Genomic DNA, 15,267 nt, shown 5'->3' with positions numbered 1-15,267 from the left:
CACCCGCTACCATCCTTTTCAGAAGGAGCAACCGTGGCATGGGGTGATGAAATGCTTCATCCAAAACCACGTCAGGGATCCGTGGTGAGCCAGCTACAGCCCTCAACCTCTCCTATCGTAGGCGAGCTCCATAATCATGAGACCCGTCCTGTAATATAAAGCTGGTCCAAAAACCCCTTAAGCCTCTGTAAAATGAGCCCTGTGCAATTTTTGCCCGTCTCGGAGCGGTTGTGCGGGCTCGGTGATGTTCGTAAAGTGCTTCGATACGCTTTGGTGAAGGGCAGGGTGTTAATAATTAAAAGTGGGAGGAAGTTCTAAAGTAGCACGGGAGACGGCTGCCCTTTTCTGGTCTGGTAGTTCACAAAAATGCAAACCAGGCTGGGCGAATCGGTGAGAATTTGGTTCCACATCCCCTGCCCCCAGCCACCTGCACTGTGCAGCTCAGTCTGCTGCCCGGAGGAGATGAGAGCAGCTCGTCCTAGCTCAGGAAAGCCCCTCAGACTGCACGAAGGCGGCGAATTATCAACACTGGAAACCTTTGGAGTTAGCATCTCCCCACGCTCCAAAAGTGCATAATTTTACAGCGACGGGAGATTCACCAAACTGAGCATTTTTTGACAAATACGAGGGTTTGCTCAATAGCACCATGAGCTCTGTAAAACTGAAAACTTGCTTTGGAAACTCTCTCCCTCTGTCCCACTTGGGTATCGTCAGAAGGTTCTTCTGGTGAGGATGGGCCCCGCTAATGGCTTTCTCCTGGCGCAGCTAACGAGCTGTTTGCAGGCTGTGGGAGCAGCCCCGTGTTTGTCCATTTCCCTGCTTAGCAGTTTCATTTGCAAAGTGCAGGCAGGAGCAGGCTTCTTGCCAGCAACAGCTTCATTCAGATTAGGGCTTTAGTTCAATTATGTCCAATTAACTTTTATTGCAGATAGCAGTGATAATTACTTGCGAGTCAATTTTTTGGCTGCGGTTATCCCAGGGCTAAAGTCTGAGCCTGATGGATTTTAATAACCGAAGTGACGTGTAGCTTTTCCTCTTTTTTTTTTTTTTCCCTTCTTCAGGCCTCAATTAGACGAAAGGTCAGAAGCTATGTAAAAAACCCATCGTACAATTAAAGCCGACTCTTCTCCTCTCCAGCAGCTGCCTTGTGCCGTGTTTTAAAATAATCTCTTGGGACCGACCTAAAAACAGCTTTTTAAACTCCGAGAGCATAACCTTGAGCTCGCTGCCGCTTCAGCCGAGGAGGGGATTTGATGGAACCGATGTCACGCGTGGCACGAGGAGCGTGATACGAGCAGCGTCCCATTTAAGTGCTCTTACCCAAAAGCTTCTGCTTTTTTCCTCCACTCACCTAGCGTTGCCATCCTGGCTCGGGGAGGGAGCTGTGCTGCAGCAGGTGCCTGCCCTTTCCCCAAAGCATGCCCCGCACATTTCAATTCTCCCTGCTCTCCACTCCAAACTCTTTAATTTTGTTGCCTGAGTAACGTCGTAAATGGAGGTCAGCCTGAAAGGTGAAGCAGTTTACAAGCGAAATCATAGGTAATTAAACCGCGAGGAGCAGGGATTGATTTTGATGGGAACTGTTGCAGGGCTCTGCAAAAGGTCCAGCCGGGTGCAGGAAGCCAAGAGGTCCCGTCCAGGCAGACGCTGACGGAGCACTGTGCTCGTTAGGAAAGGCGCCTTGCTATTGTTCAGTGCTCCTCTTTATTTACCCCCAAACACCCCTGGTGCTATCGTGATTTATCGCCGTTTCAAAAGACCGCCTCTCCGCACCTTATTTTTGCACTTTTCCGTTTAGAAAAAAAAAAATCATTAAGGGGATGAGCTACCAGCTGGCCGCCAGCACGGTGCTCCTTTGGTAATTTCTCTCCAGGAAAAGGTAAGATCTCCCTCCGGCTTTTCAGCAGCCCCGAGCAAGCAGAGGGTGCAGTGAGTGGCCGGGCAGAGAGGGCTGTGCAGGGCTGGAGACAGGCAGGGAGCTGCAGGACCACCGGGGTGCTGAGTAAAACCCAACAGGCTGGGAAAAAAACATCCTGAGCACCGAGGTTGGCAGGGGATTCGGCGTGTGCAGCTGATGGGAACAAATTTTTTACCCCCTTTATGTTCAGGAGAAGGAAAAGGACTGAGTCTCATTCGGTCCCGAGCAGCCTGCTGGGGGTAAATGAGACGCCGAGGTTCCCTTGGAGCAGGAGGATGGGCCCAGATTCAATTATATTCCCTGGAAAGCTCCTGCAAACGTTTGGACCCAAGAAACTTCACAACCCACCTTCGTTTTTGGTCTTGTTTGCATCATTTATATATATATATATATATACACACATATATATATGGTGAACTTGGACCGTGCAGCCCGTGTTGGGGGTCCTCCATAAATCCTGCCTCCAGTTCGGGAATCTCACGTGGCCACCTCGTGAATGAGGAGGAGAAGCGAAGCGTGTCGGTCAGCCCCGAGTGCTTAACTCCCAGCTTACGGGACCCCGGGGTGCTGGAAACTTGGAATAGTTGCGAGCTTTTCTTTTGTGCGGGTAGATGCTCCTGCTCCCTCCCGCCCCGAGCCCGCAGTTTGGAATTTCAAACATGCGTGTTTACTTTCATGATCCTAACTTTAGACTTCAGCAGCTTGCTTTCGTCTAAAGCAGCTCGGCTTCCCATATTTCACTGCCCGGGGGTGGTTTACGGCGAGCGTTTCCTTTGTGTGCTTACCCTGGAAGGCCTCTCGAGAGCTTCAGGCACTCGTATTTAAAATCCTGGCAATAACTCGGTGTGTGGGGTCTGTTTATGTAATGATAAAGCTGTGTTGGAGGATGAGAGATTTCCTACCGGTGCCGAGTCACTTTACACCTCGCTTTTACTCCTCCGTGTCAAAGTTCCCCCTGGCGCGGGGCCTGGCAGAGGCAGTGGTACGCTTGGGATATCAGCCAGAAAATCATGCATGTATTTTTTCGCGATGTATTCAGTCCAGAAAGGCGATATTTGGTAAGTTTTGCTGAAATTATCCAGGGTGGTGTCCCTGGCAGTGGGTAGAGGTGAGTTTCCCTGTCGTGCCCTGAACCCTGGCTTGCCCTCCGCAGGATGCGCTGCGCTGCCTAGACCAAAAAAAACAAGGTAAGGCTGGCTGGAACAGTCGTTGTGGCAACGTTATAGTTACTCCGAAACCCCAAGCACTGTAAATCCTTGTTAAGCTTAAAACGTTTTAATTATTAATGCATCTTAGGAGAAAAAAAAATCTATTCATGTGTCTAAACCTGCTAACTATTTCCTAGAGTGTACTGCAGTCCGCGTGCTGGTAGGATTATATCCTGCAGCCAGATTAGATTAAAATCACTTCAAAGAGAGGTATTTGTTTATTTAATCTAATGATTGTTTTTCTCTAGCACCGTACGTTATCTTTTTACATACATTCTCAAGACAGAGCTCGTTCAGCTGTGCTTGGTGATGCACAGAAGCGCTTTACAATGCGATTGAAAAACTTTGAAGGTAAGGGTTTTACAGCTGCCAGAGCCTAGCGGGCAGCCTGCTGCCCAGTTTGACCAGTTTAGAGGACGGTTCTGCTGATCCTGGCATGGTGCAAAGTGCTTTGACCCTTCCCAGTTCCCCCAGTAACACAGTTCGTGTGCTCCCAGGACCGAGGCAGCGTGGGGAGCTTCGCAGGTGCTGGTGCCCACACAAGTTGCAGCTTCGGAGCCAAGGCTGCTGGTAGGATTTGTTGCCGTGCCAAGTTCAGTTTCTCTCCAGCTCTGGACTAATTAGAGGCAATAAAGCCGAGCACAAGAGGGGGCGATGGGCCCTGCAGCCCCCGTGTCAGGACCCTGAGGTGTAATGAGGGTGTGAGGCAGCCAGGGATGCTCACCTTAACCCAAACACGCAGCAGCTCTCAGTTCGTGGCAGCCCCGTGGTCTGCTCAACCTGTCTGCACCAGCTCCTGTTGAGGGTCAGCAGGAGAAATCTCATAAGGAATAAACGTCAATTAATTTCTAACCAAAAAAAAAATAATGAATGCATTTGTAAAGATGTTTCAAATGCGTTTGTTGTCAAGTACCGAGATACCCGTTTTGTAGAAATGTTAATTTCATGGAGAACAAAAAATGGAGCAGGATTTTAATTATAATATGGAATTCAGTAATGGAGTCATGGTCAGCACTTCTGCCTAAGTCTGAATTCCTTTTTTTAATGCTCAGCAGTGACCTAGATGGCATCAATTTGCTTATTGCAAATCAGGCTAAGAGAATGATTTTATGCTTCCACTTAAAATGATTTTTTTTTAAGTCAGATATTTCCTTTAAAATTATTATTGCCACCCCAGTCTTGTGTGAACCTTTGGCATTGCCCGAAGTGATTATCTCTCTGCAGGAGCAACTTGCCTTTACAGCATGCTCTAAAATACTGAAATCCATGTCTTGGTGCTGGGGCTGTCATGGATGCTGATGCTGATGGTGAGCAGCCCCTGCCCCTGTCTCGCTGGAGGAATTGCTGCTCGCTCAGTCTGGGTGCTGTGCTACTCTGCAGCAGGCTTTGCTCTCTTTCAGGGCTGCACGCGCTATCAGTGGTGGTTCAGACACCAAACTCCCTTGGCCATGCAGTTAAGAGGTAATCCTGGACTGGCATCACACCTTACGAGAGCAAAAGTTGGGTGGATGTGATGTGATCTGGTGGTGAAGGTTCTTAATTTTGTTGCCTGCTTTCCACTGAGAAATAGCTCTTGTTTTTTAGTCTTACAAAGACGATGAAATGTGAAAAATACAATTTTTTCTCTTGCTGACTCCGAGCATTTCTGTTGCTCACGCAAGTAAAGCTCAGGCAGTGTATGGTGGTTTTGTCTCGTGATTAAAAGGAGCTGGAGTCTTATTTTTTTCTTTTGGTCTTGCTGGGTGTAATTTGAGGCAAGAAATTGCTGCCCACAGGATGTCTGTGAAGTTTTCCCTGAATATTGCATACTTAGAGTCATGAAGAAATCTCATCTGTGGACGGCAAGCAACGGCTCAGTTGCTGAAGTTCCTCTGAGACGTGGCTGTGATGGGTGTTTGTGTCTCAGCACCTCGGGAAGGACTCTGAGCACTCCACCTGTTGCAGAGGGTGAGCAGAAAATCCAGGTGTGGAGTTGGTTTTGCAAGGTTTTACAGCTGCACATCTTCCGTTTCTGGTAGTGCGTGTGATCTAGTGCTTGTAGAGCAGTGCTGATGCTTGTGGAGATCTGGGCAAGGAGGAAAATCGGACTGATTTCTCCAGCTTGGCTCAGCTGCATCATTTTCCTGAGCTTCGTGAAGCGCTCGTGGCTGGCTGTCAGTGCTGTGTCCTGCTGTAGGAGGGAGGATTGCAGCAAGGGCTTGGGCCAGGTGCCCTCTAAACACCTTGTTCCAACCAAAAAATCTCTCCCCAGCCCTGGTGATGCTGGGAGACTTGAATCCTGAGTTGGTTTTGTTGCTGGACCCACCTTGTACTGGCACACTGATGATGGGCTTCGAGTGTAGCTGTGCAGAGCTTGCATACAAACAGCTTTGGTGCTTCGTGCCTTGCTGTGAGGGCTTGGGGCCAGAAACTCTGAGCCCGTGCAGAGCAAGAGGACAGCACGTGCCCTGCCTCTTCATGCAATGTGAGAGAGCCAGTCAAATGAAGGAGAGGTTTCTTTGCCATCCGTAACAATGGTCTTTGAAATCCAAGAGAGAATTAAGGATCCCCCTCTGCTTGTCAGCCAGCAGAGAGCAAGACAGGTATTTTGGTTTAAGCAGGTAGCTGACCCACTTCTCAAAGTGTTTCCACTGCTGCCACGAGATTCAGTACAGGCCAGTGGTCCTGCGTCTGTGCTTGGTCAGGCCTTCTCCCAGGGACGGCTCTCTGCCTTTCTTTTCCGTGTTCCTCCGTGTATTATAACTTTGAATTGTCTCTCTGTTGTTGCAGTGTGCAGAGGAGTGAATGCCCCATGTTGTGTTAGTGCCTGTCTGCCATGCTGGCCTGTCTGCCAGGACCAGGTGACCTCTCCTTTCAGCTTCTTTCTTACACGCAGATGAACACTGGACTTCAGAAATGTGAGTGACGTTTTGTCTGCAGGATGTGGTTAACTGTTAAATCTGGCTCTGGTACAGCTGTGAAATAAACATTTAGGGTACAGTGGAAAAACCATTTAATGTCAGAGGCCTCGTTTTGTTGTGCCTTCAAGGCATCCCTCAGCAATGGCTACGAGAAAGCGCTGTGGAGGTTCACGTGCGTGCAGCAAGGCTTTCCAAAGGGTAATTTTAACCACCACGAGCCAAAATGCAGGCAAGGTTTCTGTGAGATTCATGCCTCTGCTGGAAACATGTTGTGCTAAAAGCGTGCCGGTTGACTTGCTCCTTAACACAACTTTTTCCCGACTCTCTTTCATTTCGATTCGTTTAATTACTCGTAGACACCCGTAAAAGCTAGACTGGGCTAATGCAAACCCTTTGAGGTCAGCTCTCTTGTTGTACACACCTGGGGCATGTACTGCAAATATTCGTGATCTAGCCCAAATTACTAAAGTTCAAAGTTTCCGTCTTCTTTCTGATGTCTCTTTGGTGCCTCTCAAAATCTGTCTGCAGAGAACTGTGATAACTCCAGTGTTCCTGTCGATAGCCGAAGTGGTATTTTCAGGACTTAACACTTGGGAATACAGGGTTACTGGCTAGAGGTTTTTAAAATCTGACGCTGTCTCTGCTCTTTATTGTCGTACCCTGATTGTTCAGCTGAAATTTCAGAAGGTTTCTACGTCAGAGCCGTGTACGTGGCTCACAGGGATGTGAGCTGTGCGTGAAACGTGCACCGGGAGATCTTGGTGCCCTCGCTCTGCTCGTGGACTCGTTACTCTTTAAAACCAAGTAATTAACACTCCGGTTAGAGCTAAATCGTTAACGTGGTAAGATGCTGCTGAAAATAGGTAAGCTAATTTTGCAGTTGAGGGTGACATTCTCAAAGTACCAGTCCTGCCGGTGGCGCGTGACACTGTTCACGTACACGTGTGCTCCCCAGCACCTCTCGAGGAGCGTTTATGCCGACTCCACAGGCTTGGTGCCTGTAACCACACTTGTGTCTACAGCAGAAATCCTTACTCACAAAAGGACTTCAGTAGGTGGTGCGAAGCCAGGCTTCCCCCTTCTCCCTTTCCATTCCCAGTCTGAGTTTTGCTGACTAAAACGAGCTTACCCAAAAGGCAGGCTGCCGTGGAGAGGCCGTGCCTCGGCTCTGGCATTGCAAGAAGCGTCTGTGGCGGATTGGAAAGCTCAGCTCTGAAAGCAAATCACTTAGGTTCACGCCAGCGTAGCCGTGCATAATTCAGGTGTTTGCTAATTACACAGCTTACGAGGCAGTGTTTTAACCTGATGGTACCCGCTGCTGTTCCGGAGGACGACGTATCCCCGTGCCCAGAGCGTCGCTGCCTGCTGCTTGGTGAAGTGTTCGGGGCACTGCAGTTAAAAGAATTTAGGACAAAAGTAGCTGGCAGGCACTGGCTGGCGGTGGTAGTGCTCAGCTGTTCCAGTTTGTTCTGATTTATATGGAGGAGGAAACTGCTCACACAGACCTCGCTCACCCCTGCTGCAGATGTGTGTAAGATTAATTGGTGCGTTTCTCTCCGCGCTGTATATGCACGAGTGCTCTAGCCCCTGGCCAAGGGAAAGCTGAGTTAATGAGTGTTTTTAATGAACAGTGACTCGTGACTTTTGATGGGGGGTGGGATAGGGCTTTAATAATGGTGGTGTTGCTTCAGCAAAAGGCACAGAACTCCACCTGATAACCTTTATTCAGCCTGAGCATGTGTTTGTATTAACGGTTTAAGTGTCGGTTTCTGGATCAGACTTTTATTCACACTTAAAATTCCACACTGGCTCGATTACCTTTTTATTCCTACTTTCAAATAAGAGGCATTTTTCTTAAAGATGGTCCGTGGAGTAGGAGCTTTGAGGATTGATCACTTATATTTCTTCCTTTTGAAACCGAACCACTAAGGGACTCCAGGTTTCCTATTTTCCTTCGAATCCCAACCTATGACAGCATCAGAGGACAGGCCGTGCGGGCAGCTGAGGCCGAAGGCAGCATCCTCAGCCCAAATCACCTCCGATCTGGGAGCTGAGGCTCCTTTTTTCAAGTCTTCTGCAGCCGAGACCCCTGTGCAGAAGGCGAGCACGGCTGCTTTTCGCTCGTCCTGCTGCAGCCGCCCTCAACAGGGCAGGAATCCTGAAGGCCCGGTTGTGTTTTATTTAACGGTGATGAAAATTTAACCATAGGCAATTCGAAAAGCCGTGGGGTTTAAAGGCTTAATGTGAAGTGCACTTGAAAGATGCTGCATTAGCGCTGAGGTGAGGCAGAGGAGTGGATCTCATCTGACAAAAATAGCTCCGGCGTGGTGCGACGCCTGCAAGGATGCCAGCAGATGAGCCGCGTGCCTCGGCGTTAGCACCATCAGTTTATGGGGTAATTGCTCGGATGCACAGCTTTACCCTGTAGTAAACAGGAAATAATTGCTTTTCAACAAAAAGTGTTCGGCCTCGCGTTCACCGTCCCATTGTTTTCTTCACGGAACCTTTGTGGCCTGGTGCAGAGCTCTGGTGCTTGCCCACAGATCACACGTGTTCTTCCTCATAGCAACATTTTCTTTCGGTCTATTCTGGTTTTCCATTCCCTTAGCTACAAGACCTAATCGTTTTTTACCGATTTATAGGGTATTTTGGTCAGATATTCAGGCTCGTGAGAACAGCACAACATTTTACACAGCACACTGGGACCCAGCATCTTGGTCAGGCCTAAGGAGATGGACTGAGGTAGTTCACAGTAAGAGGAGCATCAAGTTAGCTGTCTACAAAAAGGGATCTGTTTCGAATGGTTGGTTCCAGAAGATCCCAGCCAAGGGATTTAAAAGATGGTTTACCATTTTGTAGGGTACCAAACGTGACGTTGGTGTGTTGCTTAAGCCTGGCTGAGGGGTTGTTTTCACCCTCAGAGGAAGGAATCCATCCAGATTCAGGATTGCAGGTACGTGAGGTATGCGTTCCTTTGTCCCTTGTTGATGGCTCTTCCCTGACTCGTGTTGCAAGGGGTCGCCCCAGGGGGAAGAAACAGAACTGGATGAGTTTGGGACACTGCTAAAAATAAAGGTTGGGAAGCTCACGGAGGCCTTGGCCTCTGGTGAACGCGATTCAGAGGTTCTGCTCCCTGGTAGGGACACAGCAGCTCTCAAAAGGACAGACAGAAACCACCTGCCCGCAGCGGAAGATACGGGGATAGGAACAGAGAGGATATTCAGGTTAATATCAAATGAGTGCTTTGATTAAGAAGAAGGGTGCTGTGTGCCCGTGTTTGGACAGCACGCAGAGGGGACGAGCATAAACGGCAGCGCGGTGCGTGCTGTGCTAGGGACCCACGGCAGCCCGCCTGCAGAGCTTCTCATTTCACAAAAGGTATTTTTAATACTTCTATAATTATCCTTCCTTTCGGTATTCATCCCATTTCCCGTTTTCTGGCCCTTGCTTTCCGACGGTGAGTGCTCTTAGAGCAGCACTGATCTCCTGGCTCGGGAAGGCTGGAAGCCGCAGGACGCAGAGACAGCGAGTGCGAGCCGGCTGCTCCTCGGGCTTCAGCTGCATTCGGGAGCCTTTTGGAGGCAATTTGCTTAGAAGAATCAGAGATGGATTTTTCAAAAGGAAAGGCTGCTCGCCTGAGAGCATCAAGCACTCCGATTTCCGCGGCTCAGAGAGCCAGATGCAGGGCTGGGATGCTCTTGGGCTCTGGAGGAGCTGGCTCCTGTGCTTCACCTCCTTTCAGGCACGGGGATGCTGAGAAGTGGAGCAAAAAGGATGGGCGTTTTTTCCTGTTTGCAAGGTGGGGGGGGGGGGAGAAAGGCAAAAGCAAAGTGGGATTGTAAAAGCTGTGAGCCATTATTTGAAGATTACAAAATGACTTCTGAAGTAGGAGCCTTGTGGTAGGGAAAGGGCCCAAGTCTCTGCTTGGAGTGAGATTGCAACGGGAGGCACAAGCACTTCCCCAGATTTCTGAAGTTCTTTCCAAAAGCACTTCAAGCTGGTAGGCAAGGTAGGTATCCGTAAATCAGCCTACGTGAAACCACACCTCTGTCTCCAGAAGTCTTTTGTCTGTGTCTGCGGAGCAGCACGGTTTTAATCTTGTGAGGTAATCGCACAATTCTGCTGTTTGATAGCGGGCTGCTGTCCCTAGCAAGGTGCCAGGCTGAAAATTCAGCCGAAGAAATAATTGCTAGCCATAAAATAACGTACGTGGAGCCTCCTTCCATTTGCTGAACTTGGACTGACAAGGACTTCCTAATGGACAAAAAGACACTCAGAGTGCTTTCAGATGGCAGCATCTAGAAGAGAGCTCAGATTTAAGTGGAGGCTTGAGCCGAAGTGCTCTGTAAGGCTCCCACCTCGGCGTTACGCGAGTTTCATGTTTAATTCATAACTTTCTGATTTCTGAATTACACGCTAAAGATTGTGCAAATGGCTCGAAGGGTCACGGGGAGGCAGCCTTAAACTAAGAGACGAAAGGCTGGCCCACCACCACCAGCCACAATAAGTACTGCAGGCTCGAATGCTTAGAGCACATTCCCTGGTTTTGTCCAGCTGTAAACGTGCTCTGAGCGAAACACTGGTTTGGTTTGGCTCCTCTGGGCAGTTTTATCCTGAAGTTGAACTGGGGTTCTGTTGGTCTCCAGGTAATAAAGGGAACGAGGGATGTGGTAGATGATCTGCTGGTGTGGGAAGGTGAAGTTGGTGCCTCTCGGTTCCCTGGAGATCTCCTCCCCTTGCTGCGTGGTTGTGGTGTCCTGGGGTTGGTCCCTGGCTTGCCGGAGTCAGTATTGATGAATTTCCTTTCTCCGCAGGGGACACTACACAGAAAATGAGATCTGCACAGTATCCTACCCCAGCAGAATTGGATGCTTATGCTAAGAAGGTCGCCAACAACCCACTGACTATAAAGATTTTCCCCAACAGCGTCAAGGTTCCCCAGAGGAAACACATACGCCGTACTGTGAACGGACTTGATACTTCGGGCCAGAGGTACAGTCCTTACCCGTCTCAGGCCACCACGAAAACGGGCCTCCTGGCCATAGTCAAATCTCCAGCGAAAGGAATTATCAAGGACTTTGACGGGACACGCACACGCCTGCTGCCGGAAGCGATGATGAATCCCCCTTCCACCCCTTACGTTGCACCTAGCACTTTAACCCACCCCCAGGCGCTTGCTCGCCAGCAGGCTCTCCAGCATGCACAGACTTTGCCGCACCCCCAGAGCATCCCGCAGCCACAGACTTTGCAGCACCCTCAGGGGATACCACAGCCACAAAGCTTACCGCACCCTCAGGGGATCCCGCAGGCGCTGCCGCACCCTCAGAATATGCAGCAGCCGCAGGGCTTGCAGCATCCTCAGCCCATGGCACACCAGACTCTGCAGCACCCCCCCGCCCCCTTGCTGCAGCCGGGTTTACATGGAAGCAGAAAGATGCCGGATGCAGACGCGCCGCCGAATGTGACCGTGTCTACCTCAACCATTCCCCTCTCTATGGCTGCCACCCTGCAGCAGAACCAGCCACCGGACCTGAGCAGCATCGTGCATCAGATCAACCAGTTCTGCCAGGCCAGAGCTGGCATTAGCACTACCTCAGTCTGTGAGGGACAGATCGCCAACCCCAGCCCCATAAGTCGCAACCTGCTTATCAATGCAAGTACCAGGGTATCTACTCACAACGTCCCTACGCCCATGCCTTCCTGTGTAGTAAACCCTGTAGACCATGCTGCTGCTGCTATTCCTTCTGCCTCCGTTAACGTGCCCATGGTGAATATTAACAGGGTGCCGCCCGCCTACCAGAACGAGATCAAATCGGTCGCCTGGAACCAGCACCAGCTTGCACATCTGCAGCAAATGTGCGGGGACGCTGCTGGGCCTGCCGGGCTGGCGGGGAAGCACCCTCAGAGAGAGATGGCAGGGCAGAGCTTCCCCGGCAAGACGTCCGGCTACCCCCAAGAACTGTGCATGGGCCAGTCGTTCAGCTTGAAGCCCCCCCTCGAGAAGCCCACCCCCTCTCCGCCGGTGAACGGCTTGCAGGGACCCTTGCCGTACACCAACGGGCACTATTTCCAGCCCATGTGGAATAACATCCTGCCCACGCCCAACAGCGACAGCTCCGGGTCCCAGGACCTCGCCATGCCTTTCCACGGGGGCCAGCCGGCAGGAGCGCCGCTAGATTGCGCGGGAGGAACTCATTACAGAGCTGGAGCTGGTCCATCCAGCCAGAATAATGTGATGCAGACCATGGATTACCTAAGCGGGGACTTCCAGCAGTCTTGCTTCAGAGATCAGAGCATGGCCGTGCTGGGAAAAGTCCATCGGCCCCCCATCAACCGAGCACCTGAACCAACCGATAGTCGAAATCTTCATATTCAACACCCAGGGTATAGATAGGCTGCAGTCACTTTCACAGACAGAATTAGAGGTTTAGTCTTAATTTTAATTAATAAGCAAGGCATTTTTAACTTGCAAACTTGTGTGATCATTATAGTAACCGTTGGAAGAAGACATACTGTATATTTAAAAGCTTTGCCTACATGTTATCTCTCTCTCCTTTATGCATCAAATATTTAACATGCCTTTTGTTTCCAAGAATTTCATTACACTACTCCACGCCACAGCTGTTTCCTCACCGCAGAATCCCCTTTGTGCTGCTTTTGCCTTCTGCTTAGTAACTGCGTGCTGGACTGATGTTGAGTTGCTGCAGGGTTTCGCAGTTGCATCCGTTCGCCAGCTCCTTGAAGAGCCAGGTAGTGTAGCCGCTTAAATTTCCATCTCAATTTCCTCCGAAGATTAAGAGCAACAGAATTTGTCAGGAAGCAGGGCTTATTTTCAGCTCGAAAGCCCATTTCATTAATGCATTAAACATTGACCATTTGCACTGTCTAGAGGCCTATTTAATTGAAAAAGAAGCCTACGTTTGCAAAGAGCTAGCTAGGGGTACGTATTGAGGCATTAACATAGGAAGAAGCTTTCCAGCTGTTTCTCGCGGAGATGCCGCCGTTTATCGTTTAGACTTTGTCCAAAGTCAAGAGTCTCCGACAGATTTATTATTTTTTTCCGATACTTTTGGTATTTTTTTTACAGACAGGGTGTGGGGAGAGGGGGATTGGCGGTTTTAGGGCCCAGGCAGCCTGGCTGCCGTCGGTAGCTGCCTTTTTCTGCATCACATTTCCCTTCCCCGCGCCTCTTTGGCCAGCTAACGTCGTCTGAACCCCTCGCTGCTAGGAGTCTGGCCATCCCCAGGCGAAGGGCCGGGAATCCAGACCCACTGACAACTCCAAAAAGGGTTCAGCCTCTTTCCTCTGGTAGCTAGGATGAATTTCAGGGCGAGGAGACCTAACTCCAGCTCGTCTCCGGTGGCGCGGGGCCACGTTCTCAATGCTCTCACATTCCAGCAGCAGCTCTGGTGGAACGGGAGGCGGTGGATCCGAAGCGAAGCTCCGGCCACGAGACACCCGGGGGGGGGCTTTAGAGTCCCGTATCCTACAGCAAAACGCCCCAGCTGATTTACTGGAACGACCCTCCTCTCTGGGAATTAGCGGAGCTGTTAATAACCTACCTTCTTCTTCCCGGAGTCTCGGTGCCTAACTACTTCTGTTCCTTCCCCAAGTCACTCGCAGCAGCTAGTCGAGTCAGTGACCGGTAGGACACTAACTGGTGGTAACCTCAGCGTCTTGTTCTCTTCCATGTCTTGAAACCTTTCCTTTTCCGAGAGCCGAATTTGTTGTAAGTAGAAAATTCCTCATCTCTGTCAACGAGGCTAATACTTGAACATAATGATCACAATCAAGTTTGGAAATTAAAAAAAAAAAAAAAAAACTACAAAAAAAAAACAACCAACAAATAAATGCATTGATTCTTTATATGTACACTGGCTAAAAAAAAAAAAAAAAAAAAAAAAAAACCTATTGCTCTACACTGTAACTTTTAAGTGTAATATTTCTGTATGAATGTCGCCTGGTAGTGTGGGTTTGAGTAGCATTGTGTATGGGTGAACCCACTGGCCTCTGCCATCCACTGGCCTCCCTCACAGCCCTTTGAAAAACAAAGCCTTAAGTATTTGCTCCTTGAACTTTCCTTAACGAGCATGGTTTAAAATCTTAAGACATCATACAAAAATTCAAAAAAAAAAAAAGAGAAAAAAAAAACACAAAAAAAAAAAACCTTACAAGTTTTGAAGTGACGTCATAGTTGGCTAGAGATTCTTAAAGTTTTTTCGTAAATGGAAAAATTAGAAAACATTTATTTGTATTTTTTTAATTTAGATGTGTAGTCCTGGGCTGTAACAAATATTTAGGTTTCAAAGCTTAGCAGAGTACGTTTTCTGACTCCTTGCGTAAGTTAGTACACTTATGTCATTATTTAAATTCCTTTAAGTGTACTATGAGCCGTTCTTTAGTGATAACTCTTTAGCAAAGTTAAGCAATTTGACTAAAGACGGATTAAATTATGTGTTGGCTTGTGTTGCCTTATATTTAAAAAGGAAAAATTGCCTGATTGTGTTATGCCAAATGATAGCAACATGAAGTCCTAATTTATTGTTTATAATCGTATTCCTGCAGTCTTTGTGAAAACTGGTAAATATACATCTATGAAAGAACTAAAATCCTGAGGCTTTTCATGCAATATTTTTCTGAATACATTATATTGGAAGCCAAGGTTCGAGTCTGAAGCTGCTTCCCTTACAGTCTCCCTGGCGTCTCCCCTCTCCCCAAATCGATCGAGGGCTGTGCTATGACTTTAACCTTTCCTGCTAAGTTAGTGACTGTAAGGTGTTCTGCTACCTGAATACGTACCTTTTTACTAAATAAAATATTGCCATCTCCTCTCTTCGTTAGCCTGCTGCAAATCTGACCCCAGACTCTTATTTAAAGCTTTTTTTTTTTTCCCCTTTTCCTGCTCTTCTCCTAAGAGAGAGCCCTGAGCAGAGCCCCGTTGTCGTGGCCTTTGCCGAAGTGGTTTTGATGTGGCTGCTAGCGCTGGATGTGCACTGGGAGCCGCTGCGATTTGCTCTGCAGAGAGCCACGACCTCCGAGACTTTGCCCTGGCACCGCAGGACTGGGAAGCAAAACCATTCCCAAGCAAAAATATTCCCAAGCCTCGTCCAGGCGGGACGTTGCCAGGTGCCTGCTTGAAAAAACAGCCATCGCTTTCCGAGTAAAACATGCAAAAACACTTCCTTTTTGTTGTTCTAGGAGCGAGGGCTTTTTTGAACGGCAGCTAACAGCTTCTCCTTTC

At 49.0% G+C, this 15,267-nt stretch overlaps 1 protein-coding gene across 4 annotated transcripts in view; it reads left to right on the top strand.

The window, feature by feature from the left end:
• The window catches only part of FAM222B (family with sequence similarity 222 member B), a gene marked incomplete at its 5' end in the record, with an annotated part of 34,671 nt that extends 19,495 nt beyond the window's left edge, over nucleotides 1-15,176 (top strand). For 2 of the 4 annotated variants that reach the window (XM_082776666.1, XM_082776667.1), the window contains one exon: nucleotides 10,841-15,176. In XM_082776666.1, the coding sequence (XP_082632792.1) occupies nucleotides 10,858-12,420 (1,563 nt within the window). In that variant the 3' untranslated portion in view covers nucleotides 12,421-15,176. Of the gene's footprint in view, nucleotides 1-5,895; nucleotides 6,024-10,314; nucleotides 10,400-10,840 lie in introns of those variants that run through there. The other 2 variants (XM_082776665.1, XM_082776668.1) reach the window with 2 other exon arrangements.
• Nucleotides 15,177-15,267: the final 91 nt, after the last annotated feature.

This window comes from Aythya marila (assembly GCF_965140915.1).
Source record: "Aythya marila genome assembly, chromosome: 20".
Taxonomy (NCBI): domain Eukaryota; kingdom Metazoa; phylum Chordata; class Aves; order Anseriformes; family Anatidae; genus Aythya; species Aythya marila.
Note: the sequence above shows the minus strand (reverse complement) of the source record. Positions and strands in the feature narration are given on the sequence as shown.